The 14,880-nt window shown below is 50.2% G+C and overlaps 2 protein-coding genes across 12 annotated transcripts in view; both read left to right on the top strand.

Moving 5' to 3' along the window:
• EXOC1 (exocyst complex component 1) overlaps positions 1–6,805 on the top strand; it is a 50,713-nt gene extending 43,908 nt beyond the window's left edge. For all 9 annotated transcript variants that reach the window (XM_029076626.1, XM_029076624.1, XM_029076621.1 and 6 more), the window contains 3 exons: positions 2,613–2,812; positions 4,720–4,914; positions 6,070–6,805. In XM_029076626.1, coding sequence (XP_028932459.1) covers positions 2,613–2,812; positions 4,720–4,914; positions 6,070–6,222 — 548 coding nt within the window. In that variant the 3' untranslated portion in view covers positions 6,223–6,805. The remainder of the gene's footprint in view (positions 1–2,612; positions 2,813–4,719; positions 4,915–6,069) is intronic.
• A 6,425-nt stretch (positions 6,806–13,230) lies between these two features.
• Positions 13,231–14,880, top strand: part of CEP135 (centrosomal protein 135) — a 46,723-nt gene continuing 45,073 nt past the window's right edge. For 2 of the 3 annotated variants that reach the window (XM_029077014.2, XM_029077013.2), the window contains exon 1: positions 13,231–13,326. The gene's annotated coding sequence lies outside the window, so the exon portion shown is untranslated. The remainder of the gene's footprint in view (positions 13,327–14,880) is intronic. The other variant, XM_029077015.2, reaches the window with a different exon arrangement.

Genomic DNA, 14,880 nt, shown 5'->3' with positions numbered 1-14,880 from the left:
AAGTGACTTGCCCATTCGAACTCATGACCTCTGACGCCCAAGCCCGTGCTCTTTCCACTGAGCCACACTGCATAAGGTCACACTTGGGAGAGGACAGTATCACAATAAACAGACACATTCCATGCCTGCCACGAACATACATTGAAGAGACGAGCGCCTCTCCCGGCGCTTCCTAGGGTAACTCAGCCAGCGCTGCCCAACGGCACCATTATCAGCCGGTAGCCCACGGACCCCGGATGGATACCTTTCTGGCAAATACCAAATACCTTCATCATCATTATTAATATCATTATCGTGTGCTCTCCCAAGCGCTTAGTACAGAACTCTGCACACAGTAAGTGCTTAACAAATACCATCATCATCATCATTATTATCATCGTGTACTCTTCCAAGCGCTTAGTCCAGTGCTTAGGCCAGGGGGATTTGGGGGAGGCAGCGTGGCCTAGTGGATAGAGTCCAGTCCTGGAAGTGAGAAGGACCTGGGTTCTAATCCTGGCTTTGCCGCTTGTCGGCTGCGTGATCTTGGGCAAGACATTTCACTTCTCTGGGCCTCAGTGCCCTCATCTGTAAAACAGGTACTAATAATAATAGTAGTATTTGTTGAGCACCTACTCTCTGTCACACACTGTTGTAAGCACTGGGGTAGAAACACACTAATTAGGTTGGACACAGTCCCTGTAGCACATGGGGCTCACAGTCTTAATCCCCATCTTACAAATGAGGGAACTGAGGCATAGAGAAGCAAAGCGACTTGCCCGGGGTCAAACAGCAGACAAGTGGTGGAGCCGGGATTAGAACCCAGGTCCTTCTGACTCCAAGGCCCAGCCAGTTTATATCCATTAGGCCATGCTGATTAAGACTGTGAGGCCTCTGGGGGACAGGGACTGTGTGCCACCCAATTATCTTGTGCCCACCCCAGCTCTTAGGAGTAAGAGCTTGACAAAAACCACAATTATTATTGTTAACTGTGACACGATCTCTCCGCCAGGAGAAGGGTTTTATCAGTTGCATTTTACAAGTTTAAACTGGGGGAAACATTTCCCCTCCCGCCGCCTCCAGAGCAGGAGATGTCGAATTACTCTCCCTCACCTTAACGATCGTCCTGAACCTAGGTGGAGGCAGCTCCGTGAAGTGGTGGAAGCTTCAGGGAACTTTGGCCGCTTCTGTCGTGCGGAGGCCGTAGATTTCCAATATCAATCAACGGGGCAGTTTGCAGCGTTCCAACCAAATCTCCAAAGTGAGTTAATGCTACCAAGACCGCTTTACGCCTACTCAAAGATGGCAGGAATCCCATTCTCACGGAAGGTTCTGGTCTCATTCTTCTATTTTTTACTATGTGCCAGGCACTGTACTAAGCACTGGGGTCGATAGAAGCCAATCCGGTTGGACGCCGTCCTCGTCCAAGAATCCCATTCTGCATGAAGGTTCTGGTCTCATTCTTTTTTCTTTTTTTTATGGCACCCGCTACGCACTTAGATAAGCCAGGAACTGTACTAAGTGCCAGGGTCGATACAAGCCAGTCAGGATGGATGCAGGACTTGTCCAACATGGAGCTCACTGTCGTAATCCCCATTTTACAGGCGAAGGAACTGAGGCCCGGCGAAGTTGTGAGTTATCCAAGGTCACACAGCAGACAAGTGGAGGAGCTAGGACCTAGCTTGCAAGTTTTTGGTTGGAAAAGGAATCATTCTAATTTAGAGAGGGAGGGGGAGAGAGATTTTTCTAAGGGTAAGGTTTGAGCCCTGAGGGATTATTTCTTTCTTGTCTCAAGGGGGAGGCTAAAATCTATAATGAGGGGATTGCTTTTCAAAAGTTCAATACTGCTCTAATGTTCATTTTCAGTAGGAACAATTGCTCTGCCTTATCCATGCTCTGCTCTGTGTGAACCAGAACTCCTGGAAATTCTCTTCCCCGCTGTTAACTAGTTACTGTATTTATGAAGTGCCAACTATGTGCCAAACACTGCTGATCTCTGGAGTAGATACAAGATCATCAGACCACTGGCCCTGTCCCATCAAGGGCCCACAGTCCAAGAGGCAGAAAGACCAGGTGTCGTTTCCCCAGTTAGTAGATGAGAAGACTGAGGCCCAGAGCGATGAAATTGATTGATTCAGTAGTATTTATTGAGCGCTTACCATGTGCAGAGCACTGTACTAAGCATAAGACCCCGCACCAGGCCAGTGGCAGACTTGGGACTAGAACCCAGGTCTCTGGTCTCCCAGCCCCCCAGGCTGTTTCCACCGTAGCTAGATTCAGACTCTAGGTAAGTCATTTCACAAGCACGAGCAAGATCGTCGCTCTGGGAGCAAAGCCCACAAAGGCGATTAATCCCATGCTCTGGGAATGAGCTACCGAGTATCAAAGATGGTGAAATAATCACTTGCCCAACTAGCTAGGTCCCCTAAAAACTGGATTATGACCCCAGAAGAGTCAAGAACTGACTTTTGGAAGGTTTCCTCTTGACGGGGTTTGGACGGATGACTGTTTTCCCAAAGTGTTTGTGTCCTGGGATATTCAGCATCCACAAACTTGGGTGTTTCCACTGTGGTTTGGAAAAATTCAGGACGCTTGGGACCTTTGATTTTAATACCGCCTCGCTCTCTTGGTTTTAGTGGAGAAGGTGGCCAACGAGAGCCAGAAGACCCCCCGGGACGTGGTGATGATGGAGAACTTTCACCATATTTTCGCCACCCTCTCTCGTCTGAAAATCTCGTGCTTGGAGGCCGAGAAGAGAGAAGCCAAGCAGAAATACACAGACCACCTTCAGTCTTACGTCATTTATTCTCTAGGGCAGCCCCTGGAGAAACTCAATGTAAGTATCCTCTCGGGAAGTTTCATTTCTCGGGCAAATACCAATAATATGGAAAATGCCAGAAAAGACGTTTTGGTCTCATAACTGTGGTGTTTGAAGCACGTACTATGAGCCGAGCGCTGGAGTAGATAGATACGAGGTGGTCATCCCCCGTCCTTGTCTCCCATGGGGCTCGCAGTTTCAGTGCAAGGGGGAACAGCTATTTAATCCCCATCTTACAAATAAGGAAACTGAGGCCCAGGGTAACTGGTCACACAGCGGACCAGTGCAGAGCCGGGATTAGAACCCAAGTCCTCTGACTCCCAGGCCCTGAAGAGCAGAGAAATTGTACCATCCAGTGACCTTTGGGCCACACTGAATGTTCTTCTCATGTTCTTCTCACTGAATGTTAGAGAAGCAGCGTGGCTCAGTGGAAAAAGCACGGACTTTGGAGTCAGAGGTCATGCGTTCGAATCCCAGCTCTGCTACTTGTCAGCTGTGTGACTGTGGGCAAGTCACTTAACTTCTCTGTGCCTCAGTTACCTCATCTGTAAAATGGGGACTAAGACTGTGAGCCCCACGTGGGACATCCTGATTCCCCTGTGTCTACCCCAGCGCTTAGAACAGTGCTTGGCACATAGTAAGCGGTTAACAAATACCAACATCATTATTATTCTTCTCGAATCACCTCCGGCCTCCTCTTCTCTGAAAATGAGGTCACTCGCAGTATCAGTCGCGTACGTTAATGTAGAAGGGAGGATATGTGGGTTTTCGGTGCAAAACCAACTCTGAACAAATAAGGAAATGTTGATTCCAGGCTGTTTTGGAGCACGATAAGAGGTCAGATCCTTCCATGTCCATTCTCCCAGCCCAATCAACCATCTGGAGCAGCCTGAAAAGCCCCACTATTACCCAGCACGAATTTAGGGACTTTTTTGTGGTATTTGTTAAATGCTGACTGTATGCCAAGCAGTTTTGAATGCTGGAGTAGAAACAAGCTAATCGGGTCGGCACAGTTCCTGTCCCACATGGGGCTCACGGTCCAAGTCGGAGGGAGAACGAGTACTCAATCACCATTGTGCAGTTGAGGAAACGTAGGCCCAGAGAAGGTAAGCAATTTGCCCGAGGTCACACCGCAAGCAAGCGGCGGAGTCAGAATTAGAACCCAGGTCAAACGTCGAATACATCCTCCATTGTCACAGTGCCATAGAAACAGTGCTGCCTAGCGGGTAGAGCTCGGGCCTGGGAGTCAGAAAGACCTGGATTCTAATCCCGGCTCCACCACTTGTCTGCTGGGTGAATTTGGGCAAGTCACTTCACTTCTCTGGGCCTCAGTTTCCTCATCTGTAACATGGGGATTAAGACTGTGAGCCCCAAGTGGGACAGGAACCCTCTCCAACCTGATTAGCTTGGTTCTACCCCAGCTCTTAGAACAGTGCGTGACACACAGTAAGTGCTTAAAAAATGCCATTATTATTATTAATGCCATGCACATACAGTGAGAGACGCTTACTGTGACCACCATCTCCCCCTCTAGAGAAGCAGTGTGGTTCAGTGGAAAGAGCACAGGCTTGGGAGTCAGAGGTCATGGGTTCGAATCCCCGCTCTGTCACTTGTCAGCTGGGTGACTGTGGGCAAGTCACTTCACTTCTCTATGCCCCAGTGACTTCATCTGCCTCATCTGGGACAATGTGATTACCCTGTATCTACCCCAGCGCTTAGAACAGTGCTCTGCACATAGTAAGCACTTAACAAATATCAACATTATTAAACTGTAAGGTCCTTCTGGACCGGGAACGTGGCTGCCAACTCTGTTGCACTATCCTCTCCCAAGCGCTCAGTACAGTGCTCCGCCCACAGCAAGTGCTCAATAAATGCCATTAATTGATGAGTCGATTCACTATGTCCTTGGTTGAATGTCACCGTAGCATTTCTTCGAGGGAGTCGAGGCCCGGGTGGCCCAAGGCATAAGGGAAGAGGAAGTAAGTTATCAACTTGCCTTTAATAAACAAGAACTCCGTAAAGTTATTAAAGAGTACCCTGGCAAAGAAGTGAAGAAGGGCCTGGATAATCTCTACAAGAAGGTGGATAAGCATCTTTGCGAAGAGGAGAATTTGCTTCAGGTAAGGTCACCACGGCATCCCGTCCTCTTGGTTCTAAGGTCGACTTCCTCACTCCTCTGTAAGCTCACTGTGGGCAGGGAATGCGTCTCTTTATTGTTGTAGCGCACTCTCCCAAGTGCTTAGTACAGTGCTCTGCACACAGTGAGCGCTCAATAAATACGATTGACAGTCTGCTGCGTGACCGTGGGCACCAAGTCACCTCACTTTGCTGGTCCTCAGTTTACTCAACTGTAAAAGGGGATTCGCTATTCACTAAAGAAAAGCAGCGTGGCTCAGTGGAAAGAGCCTGGGCTTGGGAGTCAGAGATCACGGGTTCGAATCCCGGCTCTGTCATTTGTCAGCTGGGTGACTGTGGGCAGGTCACTTCACTTCTCTGTGCCCTAGTTACCTCATCTGTAAAATGGGGATTAAGATTGTGAGCCTCGCGTGGGACAGCCGGATTACCCTGTATCTCCCCCGGCGCTTAGAACAGTGCTCTGCACATAGTAAGCGCTTAACAGATACCAACATTATTATCTGTTCTCCCTCCTTCTTAGACGGTAAGCTCATTATGGGCAGATTCTGTTGTGTTGTCCTCTCCCAAGCGCTTAGAACAGTACCCTGCCCATAGCAGGCTCCCAATAAATACCACTGATGGAGTGATTAGACCATGAGCCCCGTGTGGGATAGGGACCGTCTCCAACCCGATTAACCCAGCGCTTTGAAGAGCACTTGACCCACAGTCATCACTTAACAAATACCAGAATAAATAATCCTGAGTAATAATAATAATAGTGGTATTTGATAAGTGCTCTATACCAGGCACTGTACTAACTTCTGGGGTGGATCCAAGCAAATCGAGTTGGACACAGTCCCTGTCCCACGTGGGGCTCGCGGTCTCAATCCCCATTTTACAGATGAGGGAACTGAGGCCCGGAGAAGTGAAGCGATTTGCCCAAGGTCACACAGAAGACAAGTGGCGGAGCCAGGCCTAGAACCCACGACTCCCAGGCCCGTGCTCTATCCGCTACGCCCTGCTGCTTCCCTGAATAATGCCAAGCGTGCTGTATCGTGCTCTCCCAGGCGCTTAGTCCAGCGCTGTGCACACAGTAAACGCTCGATAAATCCCACCGATTGACTGCTGGATGGATTGATCGCCTTCCCTTGGCCTGACAGGTGGTGTGGCACTCCATGCAGGACGAGTTCATCCGCCAGTACAAGCACTTCGAGGGGTTGATAGGCCGTTGCTACCCCGGCTCCGGGGTCACGATGGAGTTCACCATCCAGGACATCTTAGACTACTGCTCCAGCATCGCCCAGTCTCACTAAACGCTCCGAAGGGGAAGAAGATAAGCTACCGGGGCCGGGGGCGGGGCGGCGGGCCGGGGAGGGCCTTCCGGGAACACCAGCCCACACGGACCCTGTGACTCGCTTCGGCCAACGTGGAGGGTGGGCGTCCCCGAGGGTCACCCTCGGCCTCCTCCTCGCCCGGGGAACGTTACCGCCCTCCCGGGCTACCCGCCGACTTAAAGCATTAACCCTCTGCCACTCTCGGGAACACTCGACGGGCAAGAGATGCGCTCGGACTCCCTTCCGGACTCTTCCGAGTTGTGATCCTGCTCTTCTGCCTACACTAACCCCCTCTGTCTCTCCCCTTCCCCCTCTCCCCCCAGCTTCTTGGAAATCATGTAAACTTTAAAGATCACGGGCCAGGTTTTCTTTCCCCTCAGCCGCGTCCAGCTGCAAGATCCCGAACCGGGCGTTGGGCGGGAGAAATGTCCTCGCCTTGGGCGGGGGTTGGAGAATTCTGGGACCGAAACCGGGAAAACGTGCTAATCAGAAGTCGTGGAATTTTCAAAAGCCCGACGGTTGGGTTCTTGCAGAATTCGATTAAAGGTTATTTATTGGGTAACTCTAGTCCGTCCTTTTATTTTGGGGGGGTGGGGTGGCCTTTTATGGTAATTGTTAAGCACTTACTACATGCCACAGCCTGTATGTAGTAAGCTCCGGCATAGGTAGAAGTTAATCACGTTGGACGTAGGCTTTGTCCCCTGTGGGGTTCACAGTCTTCATCCCCATTTTGCAGGTGAGGGAACCGAGGCTCAGAGAAGTCAAGTGACCTGCCCAAGGCGACCTGGCAGGCAGGTGGTGAAGTTGGGACGAGAACTTAGGTTCTCTGACTCCCAGGCCCCTGCTCCATCCACTGGGTCACGCTGCTGCTCGCAAAGCGATCTCTTCGTTTAGAAAAACCCATTCCCGGGAGGCCATTCTGTGAGTCGGTTTCAGAATGAAGGTTTGCAGCGGGTTAGGAGATGGGGCAGGATTGACTCGCGTGGTCCGCGTTGGCATTTACCTGTAGTTCTCATCTTCTCTCTCCCTTCGTCTTCATGGCCCCCAGCCTTGCCCACTCTAGAATCCCCTCTATCGGTGCGTGTTTCACAGAGAACATCAAAAAGCGCAAACTCCTCAATTCAAATATGTGGTGACATCTCCCTTCATTCCCTAGGGATGGAGGTCAGCTCCCTCCTGACCATCCTCTGTTGTCTCCGAAGCCGTGTGGCCTCCCCTCCTCCGTTTTGGGTCCCTCCCCACCCCCACCCCTCACTATCCTCTGCGACCTGCTTTCCCACTGCAATCTGCTGGGTAGAGTCGTATTTACTGAGCGCTTACTGAGCGCTTACTGGTTGCAGAGCGCCAAACTAAGCGCTTGGGAGAGAACCGTACAACAGAGTTGGTAGACACGCTCCCCGCCGTAAAGGAGCTTACAGTCTAGAATCCCCTGAGCTCCCTGGTGTATCGGACACAAACTGCTCCCTTCCTTGCTAAAATCCCAGATTTGAAATCAGCAGGCTAACAGTTTTTATACATGGGAAGTGGGTTACATTGCTGACAAAATCCTCACCGTCTTCTAAAATATTATGCCAAGAGAATGCTTACCCACACGTGGGAGAGTACGCGATTTTGTATGTGTCAGTTTTCACTCTGTATTGAAACACCTATTCCTCTTATCTATAAATAATTTTGTGTCTCGGCCCTCGGTTAGACTGTAAGCTCCTTGTCTACAGGCGTCAGATCTCCCAAGTCTGTTGCACCCAAAAGGCACAATAAATACAACTGAGTGAAGTGAAGTGACTAACCCTAGGTCACCCAGCAGGCGCGTGGAGGAGCTGGATTAGAACCCAGCTCCTCTGACTCTCAGGGCCTTGCAAGGCCGTGCTGCTTCACTATCTCTAAATAGTTCGCGTCTGTCCGACTCCCCCTTTAAAATCCAAACCCCTTGAAGGCAGGCTACTATCTGTTGCCGAATTGTACATTCCAAGCGCTTAGTACAGTGCTCTGAACATAGTAAGCGCTTACTCTGAGCATAGTAAGCATTCAATAAATGCGATTGAATATTGTATTGTATCCCGGGTGTTTAGCACAGTGTTCTGCACACACACAGGGCAGGTTGACGTAGGTGACAGTGACGATGAATAACGTTGCCATTTCTCCGGGAGGCGACCGGCGTGTAAAGTTAAATGCTGTTCTCAGTAAGCTCAGCGAAACAGCAAAACGGGATTCTTGGATCCCAACGTAAACTTGAGAACGTTTTACAATATCCATTGGTTATATTTTAAAAACCAAAAACCCGCCGCCCTCGAGCAGCTCTTCGGAACCAATGCCCCAGTGAGCCCACCGATTATATTTATTCTGCCTTTCTTTGACTTCTGCCAAGTCGTAACTAAGCGAATATCGATCAGGGCGAAATGACTCGGAAGCCAAGGGTGAGGACTCGATAGCGTAGCACTTACAGGGGAGAGGGTTTTCTAAAAGGCTTTCTAAGTAGTGAGCTAATACAGCATTTAATAAAAACTCCAGGCGGCATTCACAGGAAACTTTGCAGGCCTTCGAGCTCTGAGTTAAAAGAAATAAAGACGACACAGCAACGAGTTTGATTCAGTGCCGGAACTTAGTACGGAATCACCTCTCGGGACACTCTGTTCGCCAGGGGTGAGAGATCCAGTGTGGAGAAAGGGAAACGGTGAAGAGAAGCAGCCGTGGCCGTAGAACCACGGGCCTGGGAGTCGGAAGGTCATGGGTTCTAATCCCGGCGCCAGCGCTTTCATTCGATTGTATTTATTGAGCATTTACCGTGTGCCGAGCACTGTACTAAGCGCTTGGAGAGTACAATTCGGCAACAGAGACGATCCCCACCCAACAACGGGTTTACAGTCTAGAGGTGGGGAGACGGGTGGAGACAGTATGTGAAGCTGTCAGAGGGAGTCGTCCTTGTCTGCTGTGTGACCTTGGGCGAGTCACTTCTCTGGGCCTCAGTTGCCTCTTCTGTCAAATGGGGATTAAGAGTGTGAGCCCCGTGTGGGAAAGGGACTGTGTCCAACTCAATTTGCTTGTATCCACCACCCCCTTCTCGGCCTACACACAGACACTCTCTCTTCCCTCCCTCATCCCCCGGACCCTTCCGCCTGCCGGCTTCGGTTCTTTCGCGTCTTCCCGGAGACCCTGGCTCTCAGCCCTGCGCCGAGCACCAGGCTGAACTTGGGTCCCCTAGGACCGCCACCACTACCGGCAAATTCATCCCCAGGGACTCTCCCGGAGCCTCGTGGAAGCTCCAGCCCCCGGCTGCCTCCCTGCTTCCTCTGACAGGGCTCTGCACACAGCAAGCGCTCAATAAATATGGTTGACTGACTGACGTAAAGGCTGTGGGACTGAGGAAGGGGTGAATAGAGGGTAGAAATTCAAGCGCAAGGGCGACGCAGAAGGGGGTGGGACAAGGAGAAACGAGGGCCTAGCCGGGAAAGGTGTCTCGGTGGAGGTGGAAACGGGCTGGAGAATCACTGTCTGTTGAACATGAAGGTGGAGGACATTTCAGGCCGGGGGCGGGACGTGGGAAAGAGGTCAGTAGTGAGGAAGATGGAGAAGTGGTTTCGAATCCTCATTTTGCAGGCGAAAGAACTGAGGCGCAGAGGAAGTGACTCGCCCGAGGTCACACAGTGGCAGATCCGGGATGAGAACCCACGTCCTCTGACTCCCAGACCAAGGCATTATCCGCCACGTTATGCCGTTTCTAAAGAAGGAGGTGAAGGAGGAAAGCAGCAGAGTGTCATAGGGTCTGAACCAGATGACCCTCCTTGGGGGGATGCCTTGCTGCTGTTCTGGGCGGGGTTACCTATTTAATCAATCAAATAAGTGTATTTATGGAGCACTGTACTAAGCGCTTGGGAGAGTACAATATAATAGAGTTGGTAGACTCCATCCCTGCTCACAAGGAACTTAAAGTCTACAGGGGGAGACAGACGTTAAAATGAATTACGTATAGGGAGAAGAGTATAATAATAATTGTGGTGTTCGTTAAGTGCTTATTATGCGTCGGGTGCTGTACTAAACAAGGGGGCGGATACAAGCAAATCAGGTTGGACACGGTCCCTGTCCCACATGGCGCTCACAGTCTCGATCTCATTTTACAGATGAGGTCACTGAGAAGTGAAGTGAAATGACCACCCAGCGGACAAGTGGCGGAGCCGGAATTAGAACCCAGGAGCTCAGTCCAGTGCTCTGCACGGAGCGCTCAATAAATACCACTGATTGATTCTGACCGCCAGGCCGGTGTTCTAATCACTGTTGTGCTGCTTCTCTTCTCTCTCTACCCCCCACCCCTCCCTCCTTCCCTCTGCATCTCCATTTCTCAATCTGTAAAAGAGGGTTGAGAATGCTCAACCGGAGAAGATCTATAAAACTCGGAGCCTTCCGAGTAAAGGTGTTTTGGGAAGCAATACGAATTTTAAAACGCGAGCCCTGATAGAAGCAAGCATCAAGAAAAGAGACAGCGTGGGGGCTCCCATTGGCCTTGAGATCAATTACCAGGACTTTGAGAGCCCAGTAACCAGGGAAACCTGCTTTGTTTTCTACCTTTAAGTGATCTTTTGGGGAAAGGTTTTCCAGTATCCCGAATGATGATCCTTCAACTAAACATATTTGCAAGAGAAATGGCTTCTTCCAGCACTCGATCGCTTGCACGACTTCAGCTCCTCCGTGGCCGAGTCGGCGTGGCTCCGGACGGACGGGACCGTAGCCACAGGGCCAGGAGCGGATGGAGCGGGTCGGCCAAACCACACACCTGTGGTGATAGGGCTGGAATTTTTTTATATTTAATTTCACTTGATTTTTGGTCCTCTAGCCCTCCCGGGTGACAGGAAATGGCCTCTCGCTCAGGCAGGTGCGAGCCCTCGTAAATTCGCAGCTGGGATGAGAGGGTTGCAACTTTTGAGTTCCCGCCTTCAAAGGAGGTGGTGGCTAAGGAGCAGAAGCAGCGTGATTTAGTGGCAAGAGCCCGGGCTTGGGAGGCAGAGGTCGTGGGTTCTAATCCCGGCTCCTCCACTTGTCAGTTGTGTGACTTTGGGCAAGTCACTTTGCTTCTCTGGGCCTCAGTTACCACAATGGTGATTATTAATAATAATAATAATAATAATAATAATAGTATTTGTTAAGCTCTTACTATGTGCCAAGCGCTGTTCTAAGTGCTGGGGTAAATCCAAGGTGATCAGTTTGTCCCACGTGGGGCTCACAGTCTCAATCCCCATTTTTCAGATGAGGTAACCGAGGCACAGAGAAACTAAGTGACTTGCCCAGGGTCATACAGCAGACAAGGGGAGAAACTGGGGTTGGAACCCACGAATTGCAGAACTGTACATTCCAAGCGCTTAGTACAGTGTTCTGCACATAGTAAGCGCTCAATAAATACTATTGAATGAATAAATGAATGACCTCTGACTCCCCAGCCCCTGCTCTTGCCACTAGGCCATGCTCCTCAATAATAATAATATTAATGTTGGTATTTGTTAAGCGCTTACTGTGTGCAGAGCACTGTTCTAAGCGCTGGGGTAGGTACGGGATAATCAGGTTGTCCCACGTGAGGCTCACAGTCTCCATCCCCATTTTGCAGATGAGGGAACTGAGGCCCAGAGAAGTGAAGTGACTTGCTGTGAGCCCCACGTGGGACAGCCTGATTAGCTTGTATCTACCCTAGTGCTTAGAACAGTTGTTGGCACATAGTAAGCGCTTAACAAATACCATCTTTATTATTATTATTATTATTATTATTTTGGAATGAACTTTCTTGCAGGAAAAGGTCTTGTCGGCAGTCCCGCAGATTGGCCGCTAGGGGGAGACGTCCTCTCTGAAATGCCCAGGACGAGTCAGTCAATCCTATTTATTGAGCACTCACTGTGTGCAGAGCACTGTACTAAACCCTTGGGAGAGTCCAATATAACGGACCCATTCCCTGTCCACAACGAGCTGTCAATCGGGAGGGAACGGGGCGGTAGCTTAGGAACCATCAAATCACTTTTTTAAAAAAAAGGTATTTGTTAAGCGCTTATTATGTGCCAGGCACTGCACTTAGCGATGGAGGAGATATCAGGTAATTAACAAATACCAACATTATTACTATTAACATTATTATTCTCTGGCCCTCAGTTCCCTCATCTGCCAAATGGGGATGAAGACTGGGAGCCCCAAGGAGGACAACCTGATGACCCTGTCTCTCCCCCCAGCACTTAGAACAGTGCTCTGCACATAGTAAGCGCTTAACCAATACCAATATTATTGTTAACCAATACCAACATTATTATTAACCGATACCAAGATTATTGTTAACCGATAGCAACATTATTACTAACCAATACCAACATTACTGTTAACCAATACCAACATTATTGTTAACCGATACCAACATTATTGCTAACCGATACCAACATTATTATTAAATACCAACATCATTATTAACCAATACCAACATCACTGTTAACCAATACCAACATTATTATTAACCAATACCAACAGTATTATTAACCAATACCAACATTATTGTTAGTCAATAATAATAATAATGTTGGTATTTGTTAAGCGCTTACTATGTGCAGAGCACTGTTCTAAGCACTGGGGTAGATACAGGGTCATCGGATTGTCCCACATGAGACTCACAGACTTAATTCTCATTTTCCAGAGGAGGGAACTGAGGCCCAGAGAAGTGAAGTGACTTGCCCACAGTCACACAGCTGACAGGTGGCAGAGCCGGGATTCGAACCCATGACCTCTGACTCCCAATACCAACAGTATTATTAACCAATACCAACATTATTGTTAACCAACACCAACATCATGATTGACCAATCATTATTATCATAACTGCGACAGAATGAAGAATGAGTGACCGTTGGGGCCTCCGGGCCGCCGGGGGGCGCTGTGGGCTCCCCTGAGAGGGGCGCGCGCCCGCGGTTACCACGGCAACGGGCGCGGCCCTTCCCGCCCCTCGGCTTGGGCCTCCTTCTTCGCCCGGCGCCATTTTCAAACGCCCGAGGGGCCGCCCGCCGCCAGGCCCGAGGGGAGCGGGCGCCGCGTCGGGATGCGGGCGGAGGGCGGAGGGCCGAGCGGCAGGTGAGGCCCGGGCGGCGGCGGGTCTTCCTCCTCCTGCTCGGGGAGCCCCTTCCCTCAGGAAGGACGGGCCGGTCCTGAGGGGGGCCAGTCCTGACATGACAGGCCGCGGGGGATGCCGGGAAACATGGCGGAAGGCTGCCCACCCAACCCTGCCCTTCACCCATCCCTTCGGCGCCTACTCTCCGCACAGCGCTCTACGCAGGCCCCCGGAGAGGCCGGCCATCCGCGTGGCCTTGGGAGCCAGAGGTCGTGGGTTCCAATCCCCGCTCTGCCCCCTTGTCAGCTGGGGGGACTGTGGGCAAGCCACTGCTCTGGGCCTCAGTGACCTCCTCTGGAAAATGGGGATGATGAAGACTGTGAGCCTCACCCCAGCGCTTAGAACAGTGCTCTGCACGTAGTAAGCGCTTAACAAATAACATTATTATTAAGTCACTCCATTTCCCTGGGCCTCAGTGACCTCCTCTGGAAAATGGGGATGAAGACTGAGCTTCACCCCAGCGCTTAGAACAGTGCTCTGCACATAGTAAGCGCTTAACAGATACCAACATTATTATTACTGTCACTTCACTTCTCTGGGCCTCAGTGCCCTCCTCTGGAAAATGGGGATGATGAAGACTGTGAGCCTCACCCCAGCGCTTAGAACAGTGCTCTGCACATAGTAAGCGCTTAACAAATAACATTATTATTAAGTCACTTCACTTCTCTGGGCCTCAGTGACCTCCTCTGGAAAATGGAGATGAAGACTGTGAGCCTCACCCCAGCGCTTAGAACAGTGCTCTGCACATAGTAAGTGCTTAACAGATACCAACATTATTATTATTAAGTCACTTCATTTCTCTGGGCCTCAGTGACCTCCTGAAAATGGGGATGAAGACTGTGAGCCTCACCCCAGCGCTTAGAACAGTGCTCTGCACATAGTAAGCACTTAATAGAGAAGCAGTGTGGCTCAGTGGAAAGAGCCCAGGCTTTGGAGTCAGAGGTCATGAGTTCGAATCCTAGCGCTGCCACTTGTCAGCTGTGTGACTGTGGGCAAGTCACTTCACTTCTCTGGGCCTCAGTTCCCTCATCTGTAAAATGGGGCTTAAGACCGTGAGCCCCACGTGGGACAACCTGATTCCCCTGTGTCTACCCCAGCGCTTAGAACAGTACTCTGCACATAGTAAGCGCTTAACAAATACCAACGTTATTATTATTAACAGATACCAACATTATTATTATTAAGTCACTTCACTTCCCTGGGCCTCAGTGACCTCCTCTGGAAAATGGGGATGAAGACTGTGAGCCTCACCTCAGCGCTTAGGACAGTGCTCTGCACATAGTAAGCGCTTAACAGATACCAACATTATTATTATTAAGTCACTTCACTTCTCTGGGCCTCAGTGACCTCTGGAAAATGGGGGTGAAGACTGTGAGCCTCACGGGGGACAACCCCAGCGCTTAGAACAGTGCTCTGCACATAGTAAGTGCTTAACAAATACCAACAGTATTATTAAGTCACTTCTCTGGGCCTCAGTGACCTCCTCTGGAAAATGGGGATTCATTCATTCAATTGTA

Source organism: Ornithorhynchus anatinus, chromosome 12 (genome assembly GCF_004115215.2).
Source record: "Ornithorhynchus anatinus isolate Pmale09 chromosome 12, mOrnAna1.pri.v4, whole genome shotgun sequence".
NCBI lineage: Eukaryota > Metazoa > Chordata > Mammalia > Monotremata > Ornithorhynchidae > Ornithorhynchus > Ornithorhynchus anatinus.
Note: the sequence above shows the minus strand (reverse complement) of the source record. Positions and strands in the feature narration are given on the sequence as shown.